This window comes from Panthera leo, chromosome A3, assembly GCF_018350215.1.
Source record: "Panthera leo isolate Ple1 chromosome A3, P.leo_Ple1_pat1.1, whole genome shotgun sequence".
NCBI lineage: Eukaryota > Metazoa > Chordata > Mammalia > Carnivora > Felidae > Panthera > Panthera leo.
Window position 1 is genome coordinate 15,671,793 of NC_056681.1, and position 21,545 is coordinate 15,693,337.

The 21,545-nt window shown below is 40.9% G+C and overlaps 1 protein-coding gene across 5 annotated transcripts in view; it reads right to left on the bottom strand.

The window, feature by feature from the left end:
- STK4 (serine/threonine kinase 4) overlaps window positions 1-21,545 on the bottom strand; it is a 90,014-nt gene that overhangs the window by 50,510 nt on the left and 17,959 nt on the right. For all 5 annotated transcript variants that reach the window (XM_042930859.1, XM_042930860.1, XM_042930863.1 and 2 more), the window contains 5 exons: window positions 18,860-19,024; window positions 13,871-14,038; window positions 12,387-12,524; window positions 9,858-9,986; window positions 8,784-8,970 (listed from right to left, as the gene is read on the bottom strand). In XM_042930859.1, the coding sequence (XP_042786793.1) occupies window positions 8,784-8,970; window positions 9,858-9,986; window positions 12,387-12,524; window positions 13,871-14,038; window positions 18,860-19,024 (787 nt within the window). The remainder of the gene's footprint in view (window positions 1-8,783; window positions 8,971-9,857; window positions 9,987-12,386; window positions 12,525-13,870; window positions 14,039-18,859; window positions 19,025-21,545) is intronic.

The following is a 21,545-nucleotide window of genomic DNA, read 5'->3' on the forward strand; positions in this document are numbered from 1 at the left end:
CAAGTCAGTTCGCACAAGAATTTTGAGTTTTATTTTAAAAATTTATTTAATTACTTGGTTAGGGCCATTTTAGCCGATGATAGCTGCAAAATTACATCGTACAAATTTTGTCCAAAATTTCTGCATCATACCATGCTGCAGAAAGAAAACATCAGTTCTCGTGAAGGTCTACTGAGAAATCTGGGAAGAGAGAGGAAGTTTAAACTATTTTGAGACATTTTGGCAGATTTTACTCTTACTTGAACTTTGCCAAGTATGAGGTGTCCAATTTCCTACCTAAATAAAATAAAGACACTGTCCTAGTGTTGCTGCGCTTACTTAAAATAGATTTTAAAATAAATAAACAATGGTCTTGATCGAGAATAAAGCGAACCATAGAAAGGGGATTTGATGGGAATGCCATTCTAACTCATAACCTGTTACAGAGCTCCCTCTGCTGGCCCCGAGAAAGCACAACAATCCTGACACTGACCTAGAACCTCTCCAGTCACTTCAGATATGGGGGGTGGGGCAAATAAAGTTCTTCCATAGCCCTTATCAAAAAAACAAAACAACAACAACAAAAAGCCCACACTTATGTAGACAAATAGAAGAAAACTTCCAAAATCCCCAAACTGATATTTTATCCAGACATAGTTTTCAAAGTAGCGCAGGCGATGGTTTCCCTCCTCGGTTCTTACAGATGCTCCTAAGGTCTAAGGCAACCAGGTCTCCCCTCACTCTGACCCCCTCCCTCCAGCTGCAACCGGATTCTTTACTCTAGACTGAGACATACGCAGCCAAAACATACTCCCTCAGACGGAGATACCATTAAACCTATCGTCGGAGGCTGACCCCCTTTGACAACCATCTGCCCTTCACGTCTGGAACTCTGGGGAAACATATAGAGTAGCTAGTTACTTGAACAACCAGCAAGGAGAGGTATATTACTGCGGGCTGAGGCTTACCAACACATGATCTGTAACATGAGCCTTGGTCCTGTCCCTCAACAACTAATAAAAAAGGCTCTGCGGAACAGGAATATAATATAATAAGCTTTGAAATCAAACATATCTAGTTTCAAGCCTTGGCACTTCTATTACTCACGATGTGATCACGAGCAAGCTACTTAATCGCTTTGCAATTCCATTTCTGCTGCGACAAAATGGGGGGTGGCTGTATTTCCCACACAGCATGGGAGCAATGACTAGTATGTCAAATGTTTACAAAGGATTAAGCACAATGCCTGACATAGAAAATGCCTAATCATTAATGATTATTATTAACAGTTATAATGTCTAGCCTCCTGAGTATAATAAAGAAATAACTTATATAATAAATAATCGGTCCTAAAAAAAAATAGATTATCTCTGGAATCTCCTCAGAAGCCAGCGCTAGTCTTCATCATGAATTTTCATGAGTCTTATATTAGGTCCAATGCCCATTAATGTAAGGGAATGCTTCCAAAACAAATTGAAGTTCAGGAGAACAAAAGGAGCACAGACTCCGGACTTGAGATTCCCAGCTCTAGCACTTACTAGCCAGGTGACCAGGAGCAAGGAACAACCTCTCCCAAGTTTTCCCTGGTAGAGAAAGTATAGACATACCATCACTATAGACAGGTCAAGATGACTGAATGAACGGAAGCACTAGAGGGCCCCCCTCCTGCTCTAAACACAAAAATTCAAGACCTAACAAAACAAAAACACCGTAGTGCTCAAAACGAGAACAGGAAACTTCGCAGATGCCAAAAGCAACAGAGGAACCCACAGCACTGAGGTGAGTGGCCCACCGGGAAAACCAAACCAGAGGGACTAGTTTTCAGGCTGATGTGGGAACAGGAACCGAGATAAGACGGGAGCCAAGATACATCTATAAAAAGGCAGCTAGAACTCCATTCCCAGCACAAAGATGAAGCCAGGACAAACTCTACCCACAAGCACAAGGACATGGCTTAGGAATGTAATAAGGGGTGGAAAGAGTCAACTTCTAGAAATGTAATTCCCTTGGCTGTCCCACAAGCACACTACAGTAATGATTAATATCTAAAAACTACACTGGAAGAAAATACCCCTTAGGGACCCACAAGGATACCTATGCAACCCCAGAAACATAAGAGACCTCCAAAGAAGATACTTCCCACTAAAGCTCACAACAAAAATTACAAAATACAAAAAGAAATCTAACAACATGAGAGATGGCAGACACAAACAGCAGAGATCAGACCCAAAGGGACACCTGGGTGGCTCTCAGTTGGTTAAGCATCTGACTCTTGATTTTGACTCAGGTCATGATCCCACGTCTCTTGAGTTTGAGCCCCACATCAGGCTCTAGAATGACAGTGGTAAGCCTGCCTGGGATTGTCTCGCTCACTCTCTCTCAGCTACTCCCCTCACTCACACACACACTCACACACACACACACACACACACACACACACACACACACAAACTCTCTCTCTCTCTCTCTCAAAATAAATAAATCAACTTATAAAAAAAAGGGGGGGTGAGGCACCTGGGTGGCTCAGTCGGTTGAACATCCGACTTCGGCTCAGGTCATGATCTCGCGGTCCATGAGTTCGAGCCCCGTGTCGGGCTCTGTGCTGACAGCTCAGAGCCTGGAGCCTGCTTCGGACTCTGTGTCTCCCTCTCTCTCTGCCCCTCTCCCGCTCATGCTCTGTCTCTCTCTCTCTCTCTCTGTCAAAAATAAACATTTTTTTAAAAATTAAAAAAAAGGGGGGGTGTCTGGGTGGTTCAGTCAGGTAAGTGTCCCTACTTCAGCTCAGGTCATGATCTCACAGTTCATGGGTTCGAGCCCTGCGTCCAGCTCTGTGCTGACAGCTCAGAGCCTGGAGCCTGCTTCTGATTCTGTGCCTCGCTCTCTCTCTGCCCCTCCTCTGTTTGCATGAACACGTGCTCTCTCTCTCAAAAATAAACAAACATTAAAACAAAAAAAACCCAAAAAAACAAATCAGACCCAAGGAGTTCAAGATAATAGACTGATCTAAAAAAAAACCTTAAAATAATGACACTTATAATAATCAAACAGATAAAGGAAGAACATTTGCTAAGACAAGACTGGATATCACAAAAAAAAAAAAAAAACAGATTTAAAGATAACTAATTAAAACTTTTAGGAAGCAAAAAAAGTAGTCACAGAAATAAATTCAATGTCTGGGTCAAACAGTTGATTACATATGGCTAAAAAAAGAATGAAAGAAGATAATTTTAGAGAAAACACTCAGAAAGTAGCACAGAGACTTAAAACATGGGAAATAGGGAAATAAAAAGGAGAAATGAATATAAGTGAAGAAACCAAGGGTCCTGACAGCTGCTATTATTCTCGTGGGATGTAAAGTGGTACAACATTTGGAGGACAATATACCAGCGTCACAATATGACAAATATACATGAAATAATTCAAATACTTCTGAAAACTCCAAGGAAATACTAAAAAGGAGGCACATTTATACATAAGATGTTCCCTGCAGAGTTATTCATAATGGTGAAAAATTAGGAACAACCAAAATGTCCAGCACCAGGTAAATGATTAAAATACACTGGTAAGTGTGATAAATATAATAAAGGGCTATGCAGCAACATGGAATATGCATACACTTACTAAGTGGAAAATAATCAGAAAACAGTATCTAAGCAAATTAGGGGCGCCTGGGTGGCTTAGTCAGTTAAGTGTCCAATTCTTGATTTCAGCTCAAGTCATGTTCTCAAGGTTTTGGGGTTCTGGAGTTCAAGCTCCAAGAAGGGCTCAACACTGACAACATAGAGCCTGCTTGGTATTCTCTCTCTCCCTATGTCCCTCTCCTGCTCTCAGGCAGGCATGCACGCTCTCTCTCTCTCTCAAAATAAATAACCATAACAAAAGAATATCAGGGCGCCTGGGTGGCTCAGTTGGCTAAGCATCCTACTTCAGCTCAGGTCATGATCTCACAGTTCACGAGTTTGAGCCCTGCATCGGGCTCTGTGCTGACAGCTCACAGCCTGGAGCCTGCTTCGGATTCTGTGTCTCCCTCTCTCTCTGCCCCTCCCCCACTCACACTCTGTCTCTGTCTCTCTCTCTCTCAAAAAAATTAAAAAAAAAAAAAAAAAAAAAAAAAAACCTAGGCAAATTATTACTGTATAGGAACCATACTGGCACACAGTCAAAAACAGGCATTCTTTGGTTGAGTGAAAGGGTGAACTACTTTCTTTTTTAACAGTGCATTAAGGGGCACTCGGGTGGCTTAGCTGGTTAGGCGACTGACTCTTGGTTTTGGCTCAGGTCATGATCTCACAGTTCTTGGGATCAAGCCCCGAGGCAGGCTCTGTGCTGACAGTGTGGAGCCTGATTGGGATTCTCTCTCTCCCTCTCTCTCTCTACCCCCTCCCGTGCTTATGGACGCTGCTCTCTCTCTCTCTCTCTCTCTCTCTCTCTCTCTCAAAATACGTCATTTTAAAACACTGTGTTAATATTGCCATAATACTGTTGGTATAATAATTTTTAATATGGTAATGGAGAACAGAAGCAAATGAAATATCTAACTTTTCTAAGACAAGGAATAAACTTTTTAAAAAATCTGTAAAATACAGTCTAATTGTCAAAAAGTGTGTCAAAAAATTCAGAAAAGTTTCTGACCTAGATGTCCTACACAAACTGTGTGCAAGTCTTCTAATTTTCTTGTTACAATTTCTTTAAAATTAGAAACTAAAATTAGATTCTATGAAACTAATGCAAACCACTATGGAGATACGTCATTTTTTGTTAGGTTTATCGAGGGTAACAATTATAATTTTAATTTTTAAGGATTAAACTTTTCACAGAAGTTCAAAGAAAGCAGTAAATGAAAGCCTATTTGTGAAAACGGATTTTAACTTCTAGCAACTTCAGTTCTATATTAGTCCTGAATTGTAAAAGTTTTATAAATGCTTGGACTATTTGAGCTGTAAGAGACAAGGACAGTAATAAGCTTATAATTCTTGAGTTTTACCCATTACGGTACAGAGGCCCATACAAGGAATGTGACTTCTCCAAAACAACACAGACAGCTTCTGAGCCAAGCTTGGTCAGATAGTTTCCTTTAGATGTTTAAAACTAATTCTGAAGAAATGGTATGATGTCTTAGATCTGCTTTAAATTAATTCAGTTCATTTTGAGGGGCTGAAATATGACGGGCAGTGAGCCAATCATTTTTGAAACCGTATGACAAGTCCACTGGGGTCATGATAGTATTCTGTGCAATTATGTTTTAATTTCCCATAATGAAAAGTTTAAGTAACTCCTAGAAACATAAGTGGTAAAGATTTCAAAGTAAGTGGCAAATCTGTCAAACTCGTGGCCCCAAAACCGAATTATAAGACCTGAAGTAGATGATTGATGAACTGAGTTTATTTAATGTCACTTGGCTATGACCGCCGAGGTTTTTAAACAGTTTTTCATCATGACTCTAATATAAGATGCATGTTTCTGATTAGACACACTAAACTATCCAAGCTCAGAAACTGAACAAACAACCCACTGAATTAATTAGCACTTAAAATACATTTGGAAAATTACATTTGGAATAAAATTAATTCTTTAAATAAAAAAAGAGGCAGATTTTCCATAACATGTGCATGCACAGCACATGTTAATGGGCCAGCCAAGTTTACTACACACTGATTATAACCATCTGTATAATTAAAGCCCTTAAAACAAGTAGAAGCACTCAGAATCCATGGAAAGATCTAGAGGTCAGCAGCTACAAAACAAACCCAACAAATCACACTGGCTACTTAAAAATTTAGAAAGAAAAACTAAATGTAGTATATAACATTCACATGATAATTTATGTAACACCAAACACATATCTAAGATATGTATCTAGGATAGGATACTCCAATATGGAGTTTAAGGGATAAAACATACCTAAGAACACTAAATGAAATCAGAATTGAAAGGGACTAGCAGGCCGACAATGTTTTTATAAACTATTGTAAACAACCATTTATAAGGCCATAAGAAGTAAGAGGGAAAAAAAAAAAGAACTCTTAAGACAATCCAGAGACAAAACCCTAATTTACCAGACACACTATCCCATCAGTATTTCTGGTGGGATTTCTTTACGATAGTAACTTTAGAAAATAATTTGGAAAATAAATAAAATTTAAAACAGATATAATCCTCTTACCAATAATAACCACTTTTAATATCTGATTTATTTACCTCCAGCCTTTTGTTTTCTCAGTCTTTTTTCTATATACACATTAATGTATGTTATCTTTTTACTTTGTAAAACTGGAGTCATGTTATAATTTTGCTTCCTTCTTTTTAAAAAGATTTTTTTTAAGTTTATTTATTTATTGTGAGAGAGAGAGCCATGGAGGGGCAGAGAGAGAGGGAGAAAGAGAATCCCAAGCAGGCTCCACACTGTCAGTGCAGAGCCCAACGTGGGGCTCGAGCTCACAAAACTATGAGATCATGACCTGAACTGAAATCAAGAGTTGGTCGCTTAACTGACTGAGACATCCAGGCACCCCTCCTTCTCTTTTTCACTTAACAACATATCATAAGTATTTCCTTAGCTCACTAAGTATTCCTCAAACACAGGATTTTTATTGTTTTTATATGGTATAGTAGTCCCTCTTACAGATGTATCATAATTTATTTGACCAATAATCTGCTGCTAAACATTTAATCCAGATTTTTTGTTTTACAATTCTAAGTAACATGTTTGGGAAAACTCTTGCATATAATTTGTCTACATCTTCGATTATTTTCTTGGACCTGATTCCTAGAAGTGGAATGTGCTGAGTTAAAGGTTTGAACTTTTTAAACCCTTGATGCACACTACATTCCAGGAAAGTTATACCAATTAACACATCCATCAACAATATTACTACTTTTCACCACCTGTATACTTCTGAGCAGAATCCAAACACAGATAATAAGCCTCGGCCCCAAAACAGAAAAAAGAAAACCTTTCCCTTCATAAACAAAGGCTGGATTATAAATACACAGACCTGACACACTGAAAGCAGAGGGGGCTGCCTGGGACCCACGGCCCCAGAACTGCTGGCTCCAGTCCCGATGAACCAGCCAACCAGCCGCAGCTCCCCTGCACTGACCTACCCCTCTCTCACCTCAGGGCCTCTGTGTACGCTGCTCCCTCTGCTGGAACACCTCCACCCACCCTTTTCACAGCCCACATTAAATAAAATACTCCTCCACTCTGTTTCGACAAGCCCCTGGGTTACCTCTACTTTAGAAATTATTTCATACACTGAATTGCAATTCATGGTCCATCTCCCACACTAAACCATGATTTCCTTTGGGGCAAGGACTGTTTCTTCATTTCCTGCTGTGTCCTCAGCACCCAGCAAAGGACCTGGGATCCAGCACGGAAGAAAAATTCACTGAATGAATTAATCATGAAGCAGAGGGTCTAGAGCAGGAGTTAGGGAACTTTTGCTGTCTGTAAAGAACCAGAGAGCAAACATTTCAGGCTTTGGGGGCCAGATGGCCTCTGTCACAACTGCTCACTCCACCTCTATAGTGCAAAGCAGTCACAGACAATATGTAAACGAATGGGCATGGCCATGTTCCAATAAAACTTTATTGCCAAAACCAGGTGGTAGGCCGGATTTGGCCCATGGACCATAGTTTGCTGCTCCCTGGTTTAAAGGAAGGACCTTTAAACTTTAAAAAGGAAAGAGGGGAGAAAAGATGATGAAAAGATTATAAAGCCTTAATGCTTTAAACCTATGCAAAGTTCATGGGGTGCCTGACTGGCTCAGTCAGTGGAGCATCCGACTCTTGATCTCAGCGTCGTGAATTTGAGTGCCACACTGGATGTAGAGATTTTTAAGAATAAAATCTTTAGGGGTGCCTGGGTGGCTCAGTCAGTGGGCAACCAACTCCAGCTCAGATCACGATGTCACGGGTTGTGAGTTTGAGCCGCGTCGGGCTCTGTGCTGACAGCTCAGAGCGTGGTGCCTGCGTCGGATTCTGTGTCTCCCTCACTCTCGGCCCCTTCCCTGCTTGTGCTCTCTCTCTCTCTCTCTCTCTCTCTCTCCCTCAAAAATAAATAAATATATTTTTAAAAATAAATAAATAAAATAAAACCTTTAAAAAATTAACTAATTAGAAAACAAATAAATAAACCTGTGCAAAGTGCAGGCTAAAAAGTGCATACAGAATTCAATTAGTACTGTTTGTACTCGCAAATTCCTTTCCTCTGTGAGCTGGTCTGTGATGCACAGAGTAAGGGAAGGGAAACAAGTGAGGAGGAGGGGAGAGGACAGCACTCCGAGATGAGAGCAGAAAATGTGTCTCGGGCCTCAGTCACAGGCAAAAAGTATGAGCAGGATAAGAAGTGAAGCAGAGGTGGGTTTCAACTAGAAGGAATTTGACAGGACTTTCACAGTTGTACAGTCATCCTGACTATTGACTGAGTATCGGTAAACCTGGGTTAAATGCACAGAAAACAGAAAATACACTGAAGCTATGTTAAATAGCTCAGAATCTCATTACACTTTGATTATGCATCAAAACAGTATGTGTGCTTGCCTCCACGGATCAAGGAAAAAGGAGAAAATGACAACATTCGATGAGAAAAGGGCCATTCAGGTTTGAAAGAAAGTCCCTCCTCGTTGCTGACGTTTTCTTGCCTCTGACACTGCAGGCCCCACACAGCTGTCCCCTTCCCCCTCCCCCACCCCCGCACCACCAGAAAGTGACTTGAGCTGAGCCCATGTGGACCAGGAGAGCCCATTTTCTCTGGAATGTGTAGGGTACGTCCAAGAAGGGAGTATATTTAACCAGAGCCTTACTTTTCATAGTCCCTTCCTCTTCCTCATCCTCTGCGTTGATCACCATGGTGCCCAGCTGTGACGGCAACGTGTCCCCATGCTCGATCATAGTGCTGGCTCCATCGGTCACTGTGCTGGCCACCCGGACGGTGCCCATCTCATCACCTGCTGCTCGAACCATGGTGCCAGAGTCCATCTCATCCTCTTCCTGGAGGAGGACAAAACCTCAAATTGGGCTAACTGGATCAAAAGACTGAATCCTTCGAATTACTATTACTCATCTCAACGCAAGCATTTCTGGATTTGATGCCGACTGGGGTTCTAGACCCACACCCTGTACAGCAGAGAGCACTCTTATTTAACCAAAGAGAAACAAAGTCAGCCACGCGAGACAGCATATCGAACCAGGAGGGCCCTCATGGGGCGCCTGGGTGGCTCAGTTGGCTAAGCATCCAGCTTCGGCTCAGGTCATGACCTCATAGTTCATGAGTTCGAGCCCCACGCGGGGCTCTGTGCTGACAGCTCAGAGCCTGGAGCCTGCTTGGGATTCTCTGTCTCTCTGCCCCTCCCCCGACTCACACTCTGTCTCTGCTTCTCTTTCTCAAACATAAATATTTTAAAAAATTTTAAAAATTTTTAAAAAAAGGAGGACCCTCTTCCCTCACCCCTTCCTCCCTCCTTCTTAAGGGTTTTACAACGTAACCTAAGGAGCTGAGGTGCACACCCTTGGAATCTCAGGCTTGGGAGGGAATCTCTGAGGATAAAATCTGCATATTTAGTATAGATTTTTGATTCTCCAAAAGGGTACAAAAGACCAAGTCTCCGACCTAAGCATTCCCTTTCCCGAATAAAAAGTCAAATTCAGTAAATGCTGTGGGGGCAAAAGAGTAAAATTTGAAAATGTCTTAGGAAGCACCGTGAGAAGAACAAGCACAGACAGAGCAAGTCCTTCGCAGGGTCAGGCCAGGGCACAATGAGCCAAGCGGCGTCTCCAGCTCCAGGCTGATCTGGTATCTCCTACTCGTCCCACTGGACCCGGCAATCTCGAAATAACACGCGTTAATGCCCGAGGCCCACAGCATGCCTGCCACTCACTGAATTGTCCTCATCGTCCTGGTCCACCTCCCGCTGCTGGGCTTCCTGGCGTTTCAGCTTCACATCCATGGCCTCGTTAATTAAGTCCCGCAGTATCGACACTCCTTTGGCACTCTTGACAAACGGGTGCTGAAAGCACAAAAGGAGACAGTTTATACGGCACCCGTGCCCCAACGGTGCCTGGCACCCCGTAGGCACTCGATCACATTTGCTGAATCGATGAATCTAATCTTTCTCTTTATGGTAACATAACAGCCGTGAAATCACACTCACTTTATAACTGTGACCAGGGTTTCAGGCTTTGCTGTCTTTTTCAGCCTGGCTACAAAGTCTCCTCTCTCTCTGCCAAACCTAGATATTCTCAGCGGGGTGGTACTGCCCCCTAGAGGAAGTTTTATAAACGTGTCGGGAGCTTGTAGTTGGTGTTTGAACACCAATGGCACATGAGGGGAAGGAGGGACACCAGCAATCCTTCAAAGCGGGGAACAGTCCTGCACAGCAACAAACTGTGGCACATTCTGCACGTCTTTCAAACGTCTTAGAGTATATATGCACTTTAGTAAATAATACTGACAAATTTTTCTCAAGAGATAAGCAAAAAAGTCCAGAGATGATGTTGGAGGGGGCTTAAATGTCATAAAGACATTGTTTAAATATCACTGGATAATTTACTCATCCTGCTTATTCTCTCTACACAATGCACTATATAGTATTTCCAACTACATATTTAGGTAAAAAGGGATTTTAGGGCAAAAGTGTGGTTACTGCAGAAAAACACTAAAACAGGTCACAAATATGGAACAGATGTAGGCCCAAATACCAATCAGCACAGACACCTAGAACCCAGGGATATTGTGGAATTTCATTTATACAAGCTGCTTAAATTTTTTAGTATTTATACTACCTTTTTTGTTATTTGTGTTTACAGAACATTAGGAAATGAGGCTATGAAAGTTACATGTGGAAATTCTCTTTGGGGGGTTGCCTGTTGTCTCCCCAACTCATTGTGACACTGTCCCCATCTTTCTCTTTATAACCCATTCTCTATTCCCCAGCACCCATCAGAGGAGACGGTCTCTATGGTCTTTGTAAGAACTTTGTAAGTGCATCTCAGCCTGTGACGGGTTGCAAAAGAGATTTCTTTTCCATAAAACTTCATCAGTACCCCATCCCGGCAGGAAAGAACTTGCCAATGCTTAGAACTAAGGCCCAGCTGATTTGCAAGAATATCATATTTCCTTGTTCTCTCCACTGGGAATATCTATAAGATCATTTCCCTCCTCTTAGCATATACAAATAAGCCTGGTCTGTTATTATTTAACATCACTTTTATGGTAGTGTCCACCCATTCATTTTCCTGGAGTGCCTGAATGGAACGGTTACCATTCTTAAACCTAAGCTCATTTATGGTGCTAGATACAGGTATTCAACTGCTGCATTGTGTCTGCAAGTTGAGTCAAACTGGAGCCTCTTTTTATACTGCCACACATTTTATGAATTATTATCTTTGTATCTCTCCATTATATCATACACCTTATACTAATCCTTTTTAAATTATGGGGATAGACAGATTTTATTATCTACAAATTTCATTCCAGAAGAGTAGTGAGAGTACTAAAAATACACATATGCGTTATAAAGAGGGGGCACTGGGTCCGCCACGGCTGAAAACCACTGGCCCAGCCCAATAATAACCACAGACATTTGTCACCTCCACGTCATTCTACCTTTAACACATGTGAAACTTCGTTCAAAGTTACACATATCACTTAATCTTCACAACATAGGAGGCAGGTATTAGTCTCCACTCACAGATAAGAAAACTAAAGCAACAGAGAGGGCACGTCACTTGCCCATGGTCATAAAGCTAGTAAACAGGGAGCCAGGATTCAAACCTGGACAGTCTGACACCCGAATTCAACCTCCTCAGCACCGAGCAGACTGCCTGCAAACCCCACCCGTCCTGCAAGGCCCACGCACCGAGGCGACCTGCTCCAGGGAAGCAGTTCCGGTACCTCCAGCCCAAAATCACCTCCTCCTGTCATGAGCTACAAGAGGACCTACCATTAATCTCAGGTCCTTGGCAGAACTGGGTAGACTTGCAGGCACTTGTGCTTTGGAACTACGAAGGCCCAGATTCTAGCCTCAGCTCTGCTGTTCCCCAGCTGAGTGCCTCTAAATGAGCTAATCTCTCTAAGCTTCCATTCTTTCCCCAGAAAACCGAAATAATACCTTCCCCTCACAGGGGATGTGTGATGATTAAATGGCACAACATGTGCAAAGCACTCAGCACAATGGCAGTGCTCACTCTCAGTTCCCATCTCTGACCCCACAGAGCCCACCATTTTCTGGTATTATCATCTTGTTCCATGATTTAACATTCTTTTCTACCCAGTTAGAGTCAAAGCTCCTTAGAAGGCAGGGAATGTCTTCTACTTCTTTACCATCTCCACGCAGGTGGGTTAGCAGCACCTTTTGGCCAGCAGGAGAGTGGAACAGAGGGAGGCAGCATCTCAGGGAGGATCATACCTGTAGGAGTTGAGTGGCTGTGGCTCTCTGCTCAGGGCTCTTTACAAGACACTGTTTCACGAAATCCATGAAGTTATCGGACCACAGTTCTGGCTTTCGAAATGTAGGAGGGGGGTTGGTGGGAATCATGAAGATTGCCTAGGTTAAAAAAAAAATTGTTTTTGGTAAAATAAAAGTGATGTACTAATTAAAATATGACTAGAGATACCTTTAAAGTTTGAAACATTTTCCTCTTCTCCATTGATAAGCCCAACCAAATCCCAGCTGAAGTCTAAGTGTCTCAAAGTAGGAAGTATGACAATTAGAGAAGTTAATATAGCTCTCTCTCCCTCTCCCTCTTTCATGTGTATTCCTGTCTCCTCAACCTCCAATATCCAGCAAGCTTTTTTGGAGTTTTGTTAACCACTATATACTGCCTTTCAAAATAAAAAGGCAAGACCTGAGAGCATTTTTACATTTTACAAACTGTTAAGTCTTTTAATAGAAGTACTAAGAAGAGGGAGAGCTGAGTTGGGACGTATGGTGAGAGGACTATGGAATCCCTGAGGAAGGCAGGATCAAGGCCTTTTTTTTTTTTTTTTAAGTTTTTAAATGTTTATTTTGAGAGAGAGAGAGACAGAGCACAAGTGGGAGAAGGGCAGAGAGGGGGAGACACAGAATCCGAAGCAGGCTCCAGGCTCCCAGCTGTCAGCACAGAGCCCGACGTGGGGCTCGAACTCACCAACTGTGAGGTCACGACCTGAGCTGAAGTCGGACACTTAACCCACTGAGCCACCCAGGCGCCCCAGGCATGATCAAGGCCTCTTAACAGTGCTGTGATGAGGGGCCTGGCTGGGAATACCCTGCAAACCCCTGAGGGTGTCACACTGATAGTTTCAGTGAAGACTGCACCGATGGGCCCTTACTGCTCTAGAAGCCCATGGAAGCTGCAAAGGACAGTGCCTCTGATGAGGAGAGTCTGGGGATCTCCAAACCACAACTTACACATGTAAATATCTCTGAGGCTCAGGCAGGAAAAAGACAACAAATCAATCAGGCTGGGTGCTAGGGACATGACATCAAAAAAATAGTTTGCTTTCCTCTTAATATTACTATGAGAAAAACAGAGAAAACACTGTGATAAGGGACAAAGGATACTTGGTGACTAGGGAATCATGGAGACTGATAAAGTAGAAAGCCCATGCCCTGTATAAATGAGGGGACCACCACTCAGTTCCAGTTAATGTTATGTTAAAATGTGAGCAACTAAACTTTTAAAAAATATACATTGCATTTGTGACCTACGTCCTGCCAGACAGCTATCAATACACAACCTCTGGTATGGAGGGGGTGGATCACACTTGAACTGATTAGTGGAGTCTAGACTGCCACTTATCAATTATAGACAATTAATTCATTTATTGTTTGGTACCTAATCAAGTAAGCCATTTAACTTTCTAATGACCAGTAGCTAACCACCCTACTGGTTTTGTCCATTTCCTTACCCTCATTGGATGGATGTCAGCATATGGGGGCTTTCCCTCAGCCATTTCTATAGCTGTTATTCCCAATGACCAGATGTCTGCCACACAGTTGTATCCAATTTCTTGAATCACCTCTGGAGCCATCCAAAATGGTGTTCCTATCACTGTATTTCGTTTGGCCATCGTATCCTAAAACAGAAAAGAATAGAGATCAACACTAAGCATTAAAACTACTGAGAGAAAAAGAGACTTTTCCAACAAGAAATGTCTTATACTTGGAATACATATAAAAACCATACTCAAGGCATGATTGGGCAAGTCACGAAAGAAATTCAAATGAGTTGGAAACATAAAAGATTCTCAATTATTAAAACACACACAGGGGCGCCTGGGTGGCTTAGTTGGTTAAGCAACTGACCTCGGCTCAGGTCATGATCTGCGGTTCGTGAATTCGAGCCCTGCATCAGGCTCTGTGCTGACAGCTCAGAGCCTGGAGCCTGCTTTGGATTCTGTGTCTCCCTCTCTCTGTGCCCCTCCCCTGTTCACACTCTCTCAAAAAATAAACGCTAAAAAAAAATTTTTAAACATACACACAGGTAACCAACCTGGCCCAGTTGGTTAAGCGCTGACTCTTGATATTGGCTCAAGTCATGATCTCACAGTTCATGAGATCGAGCCCCACGTCAGCCTCTGTGCTGACCGCGCAGAGCCTGTTTAGGATTCTTTCTCTCCCTTTCTCTCTGCCCCTCCTCACCTTGCACACGTGCTTGCTTTCTCTCTAAATAAATAAACTTTAAAACACACACACACACACACACACAAACAAAAACACACAAAAAAAACAATCAAGTACTAAAATAAGGTTGACAAACATTTAAAGAAATAATAACCAGTGCTGAAACAGCATAGAAAAACAACAGACACTGAAATACAGTGTTACCAGGGTATAAATTGGTATAATGTTGTGTAAGCAATTTAGCAATATTTATAAAGCTAAATGTCCATATCCTTTGAGCCCAATCTTTTTCTAAAAATGTATCCTATGTGTAGGTACCCTAAGATACATGCACAAATGTTGGAGAAATATTTGTAATGGGGGTGGGGGGGGAGAAAATGGAAACAACTCAAAAGACCACCTAATTAAAAATAATAAATATCCATACAATTTATTAAAAAGGAGACACATATATTTCCTGGTATAGAAAATACATTGTAAAGCTAGAAATTTAGATTGCAAAATTATATGTAATATAGCTTTGTTTTTGTAAAAGAAAACTAATGATCACAACAATAAAACAGCAAACAATAATAAATACTGTTGCTGTATGGATAGCAAAAGAAAAATCTCAACACACACCAAACTATTAGCAACAGTTACATCTAGAAGGTGGAATCACGAAGGAAGGACGAAGAACGCTTACTTTCCATCCCATCTACTTCTGTAACACTCTGATGGTTTACATGAGCGTGCAGTCCGTGTACAATCAAGAAATGAAAGAAAAATCGTGTGTTGTTTACGTACATATGTAATTTTTCTTTCCATGTACATATATTCTATAAAATATAATGTACACATAGAAAAAGTCTCAGTTTGGGGCTTAAAGAAAAATATATGAATGTAGCACACATGGGCAAGTAACTACTTTCATACTTCCCCAGAATGGCCTGGCCTTAATGAAAGAGAACCTTTTTGGGATCCTGCATTTTAGGAAGAGAAGGATTTTGAACAGAACTAAATGTGCGTCAGGACTTCCCATCACCATCACTCATACTCATGTTCCTTCTGAAATGCCTGTGACCTCACTTAGGCTATGCCAGTGAGGAGCAAATGACAGCAATATTTTTAAATCGATCACACTTTGTGAGTCCTATGCAAAAAACTAGCACAGGAACTAACTTATTGCTTAGTCATTTCCTTTGGTTTGAAACCTAAATTTGCAGTTTTCAAATGGTGGTAGTCAAAGTTGTTTTCAAGGATTATATCCTTGAAATACTCATTATTTAGAAATAAGTATTTGGATATCTAGAAATTTTTTAAAAACTAAGAGTAATGAGTGGATACTAACCCAGCTTGATCTGTATTACAAAGTTACATTAATGCAGTAGCATAACAAGGGAAAGTATCAAATCCAGAAACAGACTATGGCAACGTATGTGTATTTATGTGTGTGTACACACAGGCACACATACACGCATATACATAAAACTTGAGATATGATTAAAATGTCATTCCAAACTACCAACCAAAGGACTAAAAAAAGCAGTGGGAGTCTGGCTAGTCATTTCTAACGCTCTACACTTAATTTCCTAACTTATACTTTTCACCAAAGGAAGTTCAAACACGTTGAAAATTTAAATACAAAAACCAAAATCGGTCTGGCTCGGTACTAAAGAAAGTACTAAAAGAAAGTATAGATGGACAGTTCTAGAATGTTGAAGCAGAAAAGGACTCTTAAAGGATGGCATCAAAGGCAGAAAGCATAACATAAAAGGGAGGTGGATTTCCCTATATAAAATTTGGAAACTTCGGTGCTTAAAGAAAAACCATAATCAAAGTAAAAAGGCAACTAGCAAACTACAAAACATGTTTCAACATATATAACAAAGGATTCACAATTTTAACAAATTTTTTTTTTTTAGTTTTGGTTTATCGTTTTTTGTTTTAAAGTTTGTTTATTTTGAGAGACAGCATGAACTGGAGAGGGACAGAGAGAGAGAGGGAGAGAATCCCAAACAGGCTCTCAGCATGGAGTCTGGGTTGCTCATCAGTTAAGTGTCCGACTACAAGATTGAGCCCCGCATCCGGCCCTGTGCTGACAGTGCAGAGCCTACTTGGGATTCTCTCTCTCTCCCTCTCTGCCTCTCTCTTTCTCTCTCAAAATAAATAAATAAGCTTAAAAAATTATTTTAAATAAATTTTAAAAAAAGACCTGAGCTGAAATTAAGAGTCAGATGCCCAACCAACGAGGTCACCCAAGTACCCCTAGCAAATGGATTTTTTTTTCATGTTTATTTATTTATTTTGAGAGAGAGCACAGCAGGGGAGAGGCCGAGAGAGAAGGAGAGAAAGACCCCAATCAGGCTCCACACCATCAGTGCACAGCCCAACACAGGACTTGATCCCATGAACTATGAGATCATGACCTGAACTAAACTCAAGTCAGATGCTTAACCAACTGAGCCACCGGGGCCCCCCACCAACAATTAAGATGAAGAGTTAACTTACAAAAGAACTGTAAATGGCCAATTGTCAAATGTAAAAATAGTTTCAAAAATGATTAAAAAGATACAATTTATTTCTCATTCAGTATTGGCAAATATGAAGGAAAATGGACATTTTTTAATTAACTATATTTATTTATTTGTTTGTTTGTTTGTTTGTTTTAAGTAGGCTCCATGCCTAATGTGGGGCTTGAACTCACGACCCTAAGATTAAGAGTTGCATGCTCTAGGGGCGCCCGACTTCAGCTCAGGTCGTAATCTCATGGTTCTGTGCTGACAGCTCAGAGCCTGGAGCCTGCTTTGGATTCTGTGTCTCCCTCTCTCTCTGCTCCTCCCCTGCTGGTACTCTGTCTCTCTCTCTCTCAAAAATAAATAAACATGAAAAAAAAAAAAAGAGTTGCATGCTCTACAGACCGAGCCAGCCAGGAGCCCCAAAAATGGACACATTTATATACTACAGTTGGAAGAATAAATTGTTCCCTAGAAGGACTTTATTTTTTTTTTATTTTTATTTTTTAAAAATTTTTTTTTTTTTTTTAACATTTATTTATTTCGAGACAGAGAGAGACAGAGCATGAACGGGGGAGGGGCAGAGAGAGAGGGAGACACAGAACCGGAAGCAGGCTCCAGGATCTGAGCCATCAGCCCAGAGCCCGACGCGGGGCTCGAACTCACAGAACGTGAGATTGTGACCTGAGCCGAAGTCGGACGCTTAACCGACTGAGCCACCCAGGCGCCCCTAGAAGGACTTTATGTGTTAACAACAAAATCTTTTGAAAGACCCAGAAATCACAATATGGAATAAGTTTCTGATTTTGCTTTTCAAACATCAAAGCAATTTCTGTGCCATTGCAATACCTATTAAACTCCCTAACATAATCCAGGCAGATTTAAAAACAAAAAACAAAACAAGACAAAAAAAACAGAAAACTCTACCTAATACCAACTCTAAACAAACAAGCAAAAAATATTTTTTCTGCCGCCCAAGAAAATTGTTTGATGTATAATGTTGTTGCTGCCAATTTAGTACATATCTGTCCAGAACTGTTTCTGTTTTTCTATATATACTTCATATACACTTAGGTATTTTTCAAAATCAGGTAATTCTACATTTCCTGTTTTGAAACCATGGTTTTTTCATCGCCATGCACCGGTGACGTAGGAGGAGAATCAAAAGGCTGTAACCTGGAACCAAACGAAGACTGTTTTCAGTAAAATAATTGCCAAATGCTTCCTGGTTGACATGATGCTATGTCTTATTCAAGGAAAGCAGTTTGGATTGAATTTTTCTTCCTTTTATAAATATGATGATGAACAGAATTCAAACTTCTACTCTTACCATTTCTTGTTTTAGCTTTTATTTTTATCAAAGTTAAAATCCAGGACCTGAACCCCAGGAAAGGATCTGAAGTCACCTACTAGCTCTTTTGTAATTTTATTGGCAACTTTTATAAACTTTTTATGAATACAATGAAATTAAGTATTGTATTTAAAAAATACCTAGGGGTGCCTGGGTGGCTCAGCCAGTTGAGTATCCAACTTTGGCTCAGGTCATGATCTCACAGCTCGTGAGTTTGAGCCCCGCGTCAGGCTCTGTGCTGACAGCTCAGAACCCGGAGCCTGCTTTGGACTCTGTCTCCCTCTCTCTCTGCTCCTCCCCCACTCGCACTCTCTCTCTCTCAAAATAAATAAACATTTAAAAAAAATTTTTTTTAAATACCTAAATAACAGGAATTCCTTCTCAGGACAGAGCTGAAAGTTACCAAGACAAGTAACATTTCTACTTACTGTAAGTTGACCCGCTACCCCAAAATCTGCAAGTTTTGCATGTCCTTCTGTATTCAGCAAAATATTTCCTGCCTTGATATCTCGGTGTATTTTTCTCATAAAATGAAGGTATTCCAGTCCCTTTAGTGTTGACTGTAATATTGTAGCTATTTCATCTTCTGTTAACTGGGGAGGGGGAAAAAAAAAGAATGAAAGGTTAAAATGCCATCAGTTTACATCAAGGGGAAAAATTAGATCGAAGCTCCCATCCTAGAATATAAGATCTTACTCAACCTGTCACAACATTGGACAGCTTGTACCATCTCTCCACTAACCACTTCTAAAGTGGTATTTCCTGTCCCATCTCTCCCCAGACATCAGATTCACATATCTGCCTACACAGCATCTCCAACTGAATACCGAACAAGCCTCATAAACATAACAGTCAAAATCAAATTCTTTATTTATTCCTACTGCCCGCCAGGCCTCTCCATACCACCCACCCAACCTGCTCTATTCCTCCTAGTCTTCTCTCAGTAAAAGACAGTTTCAATTGCTCTGGACAAAAACCTTGAGGTCGTCCCTAGCTCCCTCCTATCTTCAAAATATATCCAAACATATCCTCTTGTCATCACCCTGGTCCAAGTCAACCGCAAGTCCTGCATGAATTATTCTAATAATTTCCTCAATGGTCTCATTGCTGGTCCTAACTGGTCTCAGTGCTTCCGCCCTTGACCCTCAACAACATATTTTCCACACGGCAGCGTGCCATAATGAACCTTTTAAAATGCAAGCCAGATCTGTTCAGAACCCTCCAATGGCTTCCTAAGTCACTCAAAATTAAAGCCAGTCCTCACCAAAGTCTTCCATGATCTGGTTCCCAGCTACCTTCCTCCTCTACTTACTTTCTACCTTGCTCATTCTGTTTCAGCCACGTACCCTTCCTTGCTATTCTTCAGACACTCAAAGCAAACTTCAACTTCTGGGACTATTCATCTGATGTTCTCTCTACCTACCATGCTCTTCATCCAGGAAGTCAGAAAGGCCTTCCCCAGCTCCCTCCATTCCTAGGTCATTCTCTACCCCTTTATCCTATCTTACCGGTAAATACAGCATTATCCCCAACTGTCGTATTACACGTTATTTGTATACCTACTATGTGATGTATTTCCTATTAGGAATGTAAACTCCATTTTAAAATGTCTTTGATTGTTTACTATTATTATAACCTTAGCACCAAGAAAGGCACGTGACACATAGCAGGTCCTGAAAAAGTATTTGCTGAATGATGATGAATAAATGAAAGCAAGAATGCTGATCGACACAGAAGATCGGCCCAGTCCCACGCTGATGTTGTGCAGATCCAGTGCTAAACAAACGCAATCCATCAACAAACTCTCAGTCTCCATTTTAACAACTCACACAAGAAGACAGTAGGCTGTGTGGTGCAACAAACACGGGACTGGGGATTAGGAAGACCTAGTTTTTCCCCATGGCTCTACATTCTAGCTGTGTGACTTAAGCAAGTTCTGGAACCTCCCTTGGTCCCAGTTTCTCAGTCTATAAAACAGGACTATTACCTTTCTTCAAGAATGTCAGGAAAATCAAATGATATAAGGCATGGAAGAATGCACATGGCTTAATAACTACTATGCTATCAATCAATCAACAAATAGTTAATAAGCATCAATTGAGAGCCAGACGCTGCTTGGGGCACCTGGGTGGCTCAGTGAGTTAGGTTTCCGACTTCGGTTCAGGTCATGATCTCACAGTTCGTGGGTTCAAGCCCCGCGTCTGGTTCTCTACTATCAGCATGGGGCCCGCTTCAGATCTTCTGTTCCCGTCCCCACTCTGCCCCTCTCCCGCTCACACACACTCTCTTTCTCAAAAATAAATAAACATTGAAAAAAAAAAAAAAGAGCCAGACACTGCTAATAAAATTTAAAAAGGCTAAACCATTATTAAGCATTTACTCTATGGCAGGCACTGTTTTTGTAATCTCATTAAATCCTTATAAGAATCACACGAAATAGGTACTATCATCATCATCACCATCACCATTTTATAGATAAAGTCGCTGAAGCACAAACAAGTCATTTGTTTCAAAGGTCACAGAGCTAACAAGCGACGGAGCTCTCTCACTGCAGCCCAAGCAAACACTATTGGCAAAGGCTGCAAACTAGAGTTTAGGTACCTCCTGTAGCTGAAGAGAACAAAGTTCATGTGACCTGTTTACTGATCCCTTATCCTAACGAATTGAGCTAATCAGGTAAGGGAGCAATATAATGTGAGCCACAAATATAAATTTTAATTTTCTAATAGCCACATTTAAAAAAAAAAAGCAAAATTAATTTTTTTAAGTTTGTTTTTTTAGTAATCTCTAACACCTAACATCGGGCTTGAACTCATGACTCCAAGATGAAGAGTCACTCTTCACTCCAACTGGGCCAACTAGGCACCCCCAAATTAACTGTGATAATATATTTTACTTAACCATATTTATCCAAAATATTATCATTTCAACATGTAATCAATATATAAACAATGTAAATTTTTTTTACATTCCTCCTTTTTGTAATAATTCTTCCAAATCTGGTATTTTATACTTCCAACACTTCTCAATTCAGACTAGCCACATTTAAAATTCTCAGTGACCACATGTAGGTAGTGACTATCATGCTGGGTAAGACAGAGTTAAAACATTTTA